At 54.5% G+C, this 8,450-nt stretch overlaps 1 protein-coding gene across 2 annotated transcripts in view; it reads left to right on the forward strand.

The window, feature by feature from the left end:
* The window catches only part of Nrg2 (neuregulin 2), a 187,907-nt gene extending 179,670 nt beyond the window's left edge, over positions 1 to 8,237 (forward strand). For both annotated transcript variants that reach the window (XM_090331406.1, XM_090331405.1), the window contains 5 exons: positions 1,096 to 1,198; positions 3,009 to 3,132; positions 3,389 to 3,516; positions 3,996 to 4,223; positions 6,340 to 8,237. In XM_090331406.1, coding sequence (XP_090187532.1) covers positions 1,096 to 1,198; positions 3,009 to 3,132; positions 3,389 to 3,516; positions 3,996 to 4,223; positions 6,340 to 7,111 — 1,355 coding nt within the window. In that variant the 3' untranslated portion in view covers positions 7,112 to 8,237. The remainder of the gene's footprint in view (positions 1 to 1,095; positions 1,199 to 3,008; positions 3,133 to 3,388; positions 3,517 to 3,995; positions 4,224 to 6,339) is intronic.
* Positions 8,238 to 8,450: the final 213 nt, after the last annotated feature.

Here is an 8,450-nt window from a genome sequence, read left to right on the forward strand (position 1 = left end):
AGTCATCATAGGACTTATTGATAATTATGGCCAAAAGTAGTGGACACAGATGCCTGACTGTACAGGATTGAGGCATGTAGACAGAGCTCCAGGGGCTAGTTGGCTAAGAATTTACCTGAGTGTAGGTCCATACACCTGGGGAGAGGGTTTCCATCCCTGGAGCATATAGCTAACTACATGCAAAAGTCTACGTGTGTGAGTGACATCTCTACACAGGGGATGCTTCAAGCCCTAAAAGTTAGGGATGCTTCCCAGGGCTTTACCAAGTACGATGGTCCTGCTGCAGCTTGTCACTGAGCTAAGGGGGGCAGGGGCAAGGCAGAAGGGCCAGCCAGCAGTGCAGGTGGGGCCGGATAGCTTTCTAGACTATGACTTTCACTGTGGCCAGTGCTGTCGCCCTTTCCTTTCCTTCCTCCTGGCTATTTCTATTCTAGAGGGGCAGGATGGCCTTACCAGACAAGGAAGACGAAAGGACAGTTAGGCCTTTCTGAGGGGATGGGTGGTACTGTTTCACAGTGTGCCAGCAAGGATGGGAGCTGCCACTGGTGCCCAAGGGCAGCCTGAGATACCAGAGGGATGTGCTGTCCCGCGGGCAGCAGACAGGAGGATAGAATGGGCCAGGCCAGAATCCTGCCCGGATCATAAGGATAGACAGGAGCCTCTCTTCCCATGCCCTCTCCCTGCAGCCAAGTCTTCTCTGGTCCTGTTTCTGACCCTAGTCCCTGCTAAGTCTGGGTCTGATGTCCTATCACCAGCCCTTCTAAGGGACACAGAGGTGGCTGAGCCAGGTCTTTGGCCAGGATATCCATGTTCTCTGCCATGAAGACCTGTCGGGCCACTGTGGAGCAGGGCCTGTGCTGGCCAGCGGCTTGCCTTTCCCTCCTCGAGTTGCCTCCACTCCATCTTTTTCCATTTCCCCCCTGCATTTTCCACTCATGTGCTCTGAGCAGGCATGTAGTTTGGGGAGAGGTGGCCAGGTCCTTGAGTGGACAGGTCTAGAGGAACAGGCATAAGATGGGGGGACCTCATTTGAGGGAGCCTAGGGCCTGGAAAGTGGGGATATCTGCACCCCTCACATAGACTCTGATCCTACAGAGGCTGAGGAGCTGTACCAGAAGAGGGTTCTGACCATCACCGGCATCTGCGTGGCTCTGTTAGTCGTGGGCATTGTCTGCGTGGTTGCTTACTGCAAGACCAAGTGAGTGTGAAACTCTCAGGCTGAGGCCAGCCAGGTCAAGCCAGAGGGTGGCCTCCAATATGTTCTTCTGAGGGTGCCAAATAGTACCCCCCGCAACTCCAGCCTTCTCTCTGCAGCTGTGGAGCCAAGGGGCTGGACAGGCAATCAGAGGAGAGAGAAGGGGACTGGACAAAACGGGTCATAGACACAGGCTTTGAAAAAAGGCAAGTCTCAAACCAGATCTGAAGTTTCTGATGGAGCTTTGGGCACACTGAGGAACCCCTCAAGTTGTCATTGAAATAAGCCTACTATGTAACTCAAAAGACATTGTGAGGAGTACACAGTGAACCCCACAAGGCCCTGGAGCCTGTGCCCTATCTGGTGGTACACACTGAGTCAATGAGACAAAAGAAAGAAGAGACTATGCCGCTGAGGCACTGCCTGACCGCACCCTGGGAGTGGTTGAGACAGAAGCTCAGAGGGGCAGGCCACCTCTGGACAGAGGACAGGAGGAGCATAACCTTGGGAATCTGGCAGGTCAGATGGAAGAGTACGTACAAGCTGAAGGGCAAAGGGAGATAGAACAACTGTAGAGCAGTCCAGGATGGGTGACGCAAAGGGATAGAATCAGAGGAGCTAAGAGATAGCAGGCCACCACAGGGTCATACTGCAAACTAGAGAATGTGTTTATCCTGCAGACAATAAGAGCTAATGAAGGCTAAGAGTAGTATAATACAGAAAAATGTTCCTATCTTGACATCAAGGGTCTGGGCATAGCCATTTCAGGGACTGAGCCCCTGAGTCTGAACTCAGGATGCCACTGTCAGTGGGACCTAATGTTCTAGCTTCATGTTGGATAAATCCAGAACCAGAAAAGCTGCCAAGACTAAGGAGAGGGTTGAAGCTCTGGAACCCTAGAGAAGGAAATAAGGTCCACGTGGGAAAATTTAAGCCAAAATCTGGGAAGGAAGCAAGCTACTGTTCTGATCCCCATTGCATTTACTCCTTTCTTCACTGAATATTCGTTCAATGCTTCAATATTGCTAGATACCACATCCTGCCCCAGGCATGTGGGCCAGTGCTCCAAGCAAGAGGTATAATGTCACAGGACAGTTTAGAGGCACTTAGACTCAGCTGGAGGGTGCAAGGGGTTTCCTTGAGGAAACAGCAGTTAAGCTAGGGCAGAGAAGCCAGCAAGAGTTCTAGGTGAGCCAGGCAAGTGAGTGGTTCACACCTGCAATTCTAACTACTCAGAAGGCTAAGATCTGAGGATCACAGTTCAAAGCCAGCTCAGGCAGGAAAGTCTGTGAGATTTTTATCTCCTGTTAGCCACCAAAACGCCAGAAGTGGAGCTGTGTGGCTAAAGTGGTATAGTGCTAGCCTTGAGCAAAAAGCTAAAGGTGGTACAGCACCCAGCTCCAGGACTGGCACAAAAATGAAAGGGAGGGAGAGGAGGGACGAAAAGAAAAGATTATATGTGAAGATGCAGAGAAAGTGCTCAGGTGAGTGGACTAGTAGGCACACAGGCACCAACCCGGGAGCCCAGGGAGGCAGGGCACCACAGAGCATCGGAAATCAGCTGTCACCCAATGTGGCAACCTGGTGGTGGAAGGGTGGGCAGAGATATATAGCTAGAGGGAGAAACAGGCACTGAGAACTAATGAGGGGTTTTAGACAGAGGAGTGATATGACATGCAGAGCTTCTGAAAATGGCCAGAGTAGCACAGCTAGAAAGCAGTGGGTTCCATGCATTCCCTCACCGTAGGTCCCCTGGGAAGTTCATGCACTGAGTGGGGAGGTGCCAAGCTCACCCACCTTTTCCCCTGAATAGAAAACAGCGGAAACAGATGCACAACCACCTCCGCCAGAACATGTGTCCAGCACACCAGAACCGGAGCTTGGCCAATGGGCCTAGCCATCCTCGGCTGGACCCTGAAGAGATCCAGATGGCAGATGTGAGTGGTGCTCCCAGGCAGCCTCTGAGCTCTCAGAGACAGCTGGCCAGTTCTGCCTTTTTCTTTGCCCCCTGCCATGGGGAAGGGGTGGTAGGTGCAGTAGCTGGGCCCAGCACTACTAATCCATCATCAGCTCATACCTCATCCAATAGATCACTCCTAATCTAGGACTCAGCACTCATTACATATCTGTCCCTAACAAGGAGTGTCAACCCATCTCCATCACTAACTGCCCCCAACTCTTTGTCTGTCCCAGTACATCTCCAAGAATGTGCCAGCCACCGACCATGTCATCCGGAGGGAAACTGAGACCACCTTCTCCGGGAGCCACTCCTGTTCTCCTTCTCACCACTGCTCCTCAGCCACGCCCACCTCCAGCCACAGGTGGGCAGCGCCAAGGCCTGCAGAACCTTGCAGACTCCAGTACTTTATCCCATTCAGCACGCCAGAGCTAGCTGACACTTTCTCCTAAGTTTGCCACACAAATCATCCAGTCCACAAAGTCTTCTCTCCAGAACTGGTGTGGCCTGTCCACATAGCCCAGAGATAACATGGCTGGGCCCTCCTTTCCTGGGGAGCACCATAGAAAAGTCGGGGCCCCTAGGGCTGGGCTGCTAAGATGGGTGACTAAGCATACGGGTGGAAGAGAGCCCTCTGCAGGCTATAGCTCACACATCTCGGGGGGCTCCAGTCCTCCTTGCAGGGAGGACACCTTACAGGAGATGGACATTTGGGATATTCTACACCAGAAGAAGCTGAGCAAAAGAGCCACGGCTAGGATGAACCTGGGAAGTGGTGGCCGTAGGACCTCATTTGCCCTTTTCTGACCCCTTGCCTCACCCTGCCCCATCTGACTTTCCCAGACACGAGAGCCACACGTGGAGCCTGGAACGTTCGGAGAGTCTAACCTCTGACTCCCAGTCAGGCATCATGTTATCATCCGTGGGCACCAGCAAGTGCAACAGCCCAGCGTGCGTGGAGGCCCGGGCACGGCGGGCAGCGGCCTACAGTCTAGAGGAGCGGCGCAGGGCTGCCATGCCACCCTACCACGACTCCATAGACTCCCTGCGTGACTCCCCACACAGCGAGAGGTCAGTTCCTGCCCCCTGGACCTGGGCTCCACCAGAAGGCTGCTGCCACTGACCCAAAGGGACACTCGGGTCCCTTCAAATGCACTCACTGAAAATAGCATTCCCTCCTTGTCCAAGTGAGCAAACAAGGTCCTCGGTAGGCTAAATGGTCTAGCAGGACTGGGATTACAGCGAGTCTATTTGGTCTCCTTGGACACTTCCAGAATAGAAGAGGATATGAGTAATTGCCCTGAAGTATTAGAAACAAATGCTGTTCACAACCAGGACCCACGAGGACCCTGGCCCAGTGCACCAGAGGCCCACATCCCAGCAGGGACAGAAAGACACCAAGACCAAGTAGATTAGAGGGTGGAAAGGAAGGAAGACTGTCCTCAATACCCCTGACCAGACAGGAACGCCATGAGCCAATACTGGTCACTGATCCCAGGCCCTGGTAGCATCAGCATTGAAGTCCCAATATTCAAGTCTTTGTGAGGATCCTGAACAACAGATGCAGTAAGAACCAAGAACCCACTTCTTCCCTGACTCCAAGCTAGGAGTCATGGTGATTAGCCTCCCACACTGCTCAGCCCTCCAGTGGCCTAGGGGAGGAAAGCAAAGGAAGACTGTGGAGAAGGAGTAAATTCTGCTCCTTTCCAAGCCACCTACTCCAGCAATGGCCCTCGGGGCTCCTGAGGAGCGCCCAGGCTGGAGACAAGCCAGAAGTCATAATCCCTGATGGAAAAAGCAAAGCACAAGAGAAGATCCAGAGACAGAAAAGTGCAGTCTGACTACCAGTTCCAGGAAGCAATTAGGTTTATCAAAACCAAGCTTCCCAAGACCTTCCCTCGCTGGTGTGATCTGGAGCAGGTTGCTTACCTTGAACCTTCTTCCTTCAGTACATCAAGGCAAACAATACCCATGCCTGTGGTTCCTGTGAAGGCCACCTGAGAACACATGACCAGACCTCATGTCTCCCCCTCTGCTGGCATCAATCACAACTCCAGTCCAAAGTTCCCTTTGAGTGGTAGGAAAGTGAGAGGTATTATCACTATAGGAAAGCCTACAGACAGGATGAACTAATGGAGCTGTTCCAACATAAACACTTAAGACAATAGCTGCTGAGTGCAGTGCCAGGAGCAGGAGAGACCAGAAGGCACTGGGCCTAAACAGGCAGATTAGGATCACCTGGATAGCCAAAGGTCTGGGGCCCTTGCTTGGAAGGTGGTAAGGATCAGGATGGATGGCAAGAATTGGGTGGGTAAGGACCAAGGGGCTCCTGAGTAGAGTTGCAAGTTAAAAACACTTTGGAGGCCAGAAGCAATGGCTCCTGCCTATAATCCCAGCTACTTGGGAGGATCCTGAGGGCCAAACCCCAGGACTACAAAAATAAAAACAAGGTCCAGGAACTGCATATGCGTTATGCAGTGAAGGAAAGGAGCGCTCCTGGGGTGGTACAAGACAACATGAGGAGGTAGCCCAGGACAGGGGAATAAGTAGGGCTCAGAAGCTAGACCCATATGTGGCTGAGGGAAGAAAAGGAGTTAGTTGATTCCGAATACAACAGGGACTGGGGCTGGTCCAAGTCTGCTCCCTTAGTCTGAAAGGAAAGCAGGGACGTCGATGGGCCCTGTCCTAATGAAGACCCTTCCCTAATGTAAATAGTCGCTTTCCCGAAGCAGCTTCTGGCTTCGGTATGGAAAGGAATGTCTCCCTCGCTGAAGCCATCAGACCACGGATGGGCTGTCCCTGCAGAGGCAGTGAGTCCAGGGGACAAGGTATTGGGTGTGCGCATCCTGGTTCTGTCTGCTCTGGTTCAAACCCCAGCGCTGACACTTCCCGGACATAGGAACTTTTGAGTGGGGCGCCTAAGTGTCCCAAGTCGGTCTCCTGAGCATAATGGCCGCACTATGAGCAAACACCGGGAGAGGGGAGGAGAGGACACGGGGCGCGTTCCTGATACATTCCTGGAGCCATCCCAGAGTGGCAGTGCGTCGAACACCGCGCTTATCCCCGATGAGAAAACAAACGGGAGAGGCTTTCGGGAATGGCGGTCAGGGTTCCTCAAGAGTTTCTCACGGTAGGGATCCCCCCATCCTCCCCATGCCCTGACCCTCGCCTCTGCCTCTCCCCGCAGGTACGTGTCGGCCCTGACCACGCCCGCGCGCCTCTCGCCCGTGGACTTCCACTACTCGCTGGCCACGCAGGTGCCCACGTTCGAGATTACGTCTCCCAACTCCGCGCATGCCGTGTCGCTGCCGCCCGCCGCGCCCATCAGCTACCGCCTGGCAGAGCAGCAGCCGCTCCTGCGGCACCCGGCGCCCCCGGGCCCCGGGCCTGGACCCGGCGGCGCGGACATGCAGCGCAGCTACGACAGCTACTACTACCCCGCGGCGGGGCCGGGGCCGCGGCGCAGCGCGTGCGCGCTCGGCGGCAGCCTGGGCAGCCTGCCCGCCAGCCCTTTCCGCATCCCGGAGGACGACGAGTACGAGACCACGCAGGAGTGCGCGCCGCCGCCGCCGCCGCCACCGCGGCCGCGCGCGCGCGGCGCGTCCCGCAGGACGTCGGCGGGACCCCGGCGCTGGCGCCGCTCGCGGCTGAACGGGCTAGCGGCGCAGCGCGCACGCGCGGCGCGGGACTCGCTGTCGCTGAGCAGCGGCTCAGGCTGCGGCTCGGCCTCGGCCTCGGACGACGACGCGGACGACGCGGACGGGGCGCTGGCGGCCGAGAGCACGCCGTTCCTCGGGCTGCGGGCGGCGCACGACGCGCTGCGCTCGGACTCGCCGCCGCTGTGCCCGGCGGCCGACAGCAGGACTTACTACTCCCTGGACAGCCACAGCACGCGGGCCAGCAGCAGACACAGCCGCGGGCCGTCCCCGCGGGCCAAGCAGGACTCGGCGCCTCTCTAGGGCCCCCTCCACCTCGCCCGCCCCACTGTCTTCAAGGAGAACGGAGACGAGAGGAGGGGGGGGAAAAAGAAATAAAAAATATTTTTATTTTCTATAAAAGGAAAAAAAAGTATAACAAAATGTTTTATTTTCATTTTAGCAAAAATTGTCTTATAATAGCTAACGGCAAAGACGTTTTTATAGGGAAACTATTTATATGTAACATCCTGATTTACAGCTTCGGGAAAAAAAAAAAAGAAACAACAAAAAAAAAAAGAGAGATGGGCCAATTTTTTGACTCTTTACTAGAAACCTATATTGTGGTGCCTTTTGCTGTAACGCTAATCTGGGGCTCCTGGAGAGACGGCTGGGTTGCGGGGTGTGGGGGGCCCCGTGGGATCCTGAGCTGGTAGGGATGAGAAAGAAGAACCTGAGGAAGGAGCCTTTCTAGCAGAGCCCAGGGTGGTGGGGAGGTCAGGCCCGGAGTCCTAGGCCCCTACCAGCCGGGAAAAGGCAGGATCCTAGGCTGTGAGCCAGATTTGGGAACCAGGTAACTTCCTGCGGAGAGAAGGGGGGAGGCAAAGGCCTTCCCCACAGCAACCAGAATGAGGAGGGACCCTCCCTGCCCCTCACAGAGAAAAAGGTCTCCCCACCAGCCCCAGCCCAGGGAGGGGGCAGCTCTACCAGGGGCCCAATGTTTATGGCTCCTCCTCCCCTGCGGCCTCCAGGACGCCCTCTGTCCTCTGCAGCACCTTCGTTTACAGTTACAGGTCGTCTTTTCTATTTTATGCCTGCATGTCCTTTGCATTTCAGATTCTTTAGATTGGATGCATGGTCACGCTGGGACCGAGAAGAGCCACTGGACAGTGTATTCGATTCCCCCTTTTAGCAATAAAGTAACACCATTCCCTTCTCACAGCCCACCCGCAAACCCCAGCCCACCTATGACTTCATTCCCTCTCCAGCCCTTCCCCTCCCCAGTCCCCAAAACTGGATCCAATGCTAATTTGTCAAAAAAAAAAAAAGGCAATTGTTAAAAAATATATATATCCCAAACAGAAACAAATGGGAACTCTGCCCTGAAATGTCCAAACACCTGACTGTTGACACTTGAACATTTTTATATTATAAATAAAATCAAAAATAACTCCTGTTTGACTTTGTATGCCTGGCCCTAGGGAGGCAGGAAGAGGACCTGTGGTGAAGCGGATGGTTGTTCCAAGGAAGGCTGGGCAGAGCCAGAGGGACAGTCCTTGGGAGGAAATGATCCTCTTGTCTCCTTGGCTCCCAGGGAGCTCGCTCCTCCCTTTTCTAAAAACATTTACAAGGTGTCCCCTTGAGCTGCTGGGGAACCTGGCCA

The sequence above is a fragment of the Megascapheus bottae genome, chromosome 4 (assembly GCF_031878675.1).
Source record: "Megascapheus bottae isolate mThoBot1 chromosome 4, mThoBot2.hap1, whole genome shotgun sequence".
NCBI classification, from domain to species: domain Eukaryota; kingdom Metazoa; phylum Chordata; class Mammalia; order Rodentia; family Geomyidae; genus Megascapheus; species Megascapheus bottae.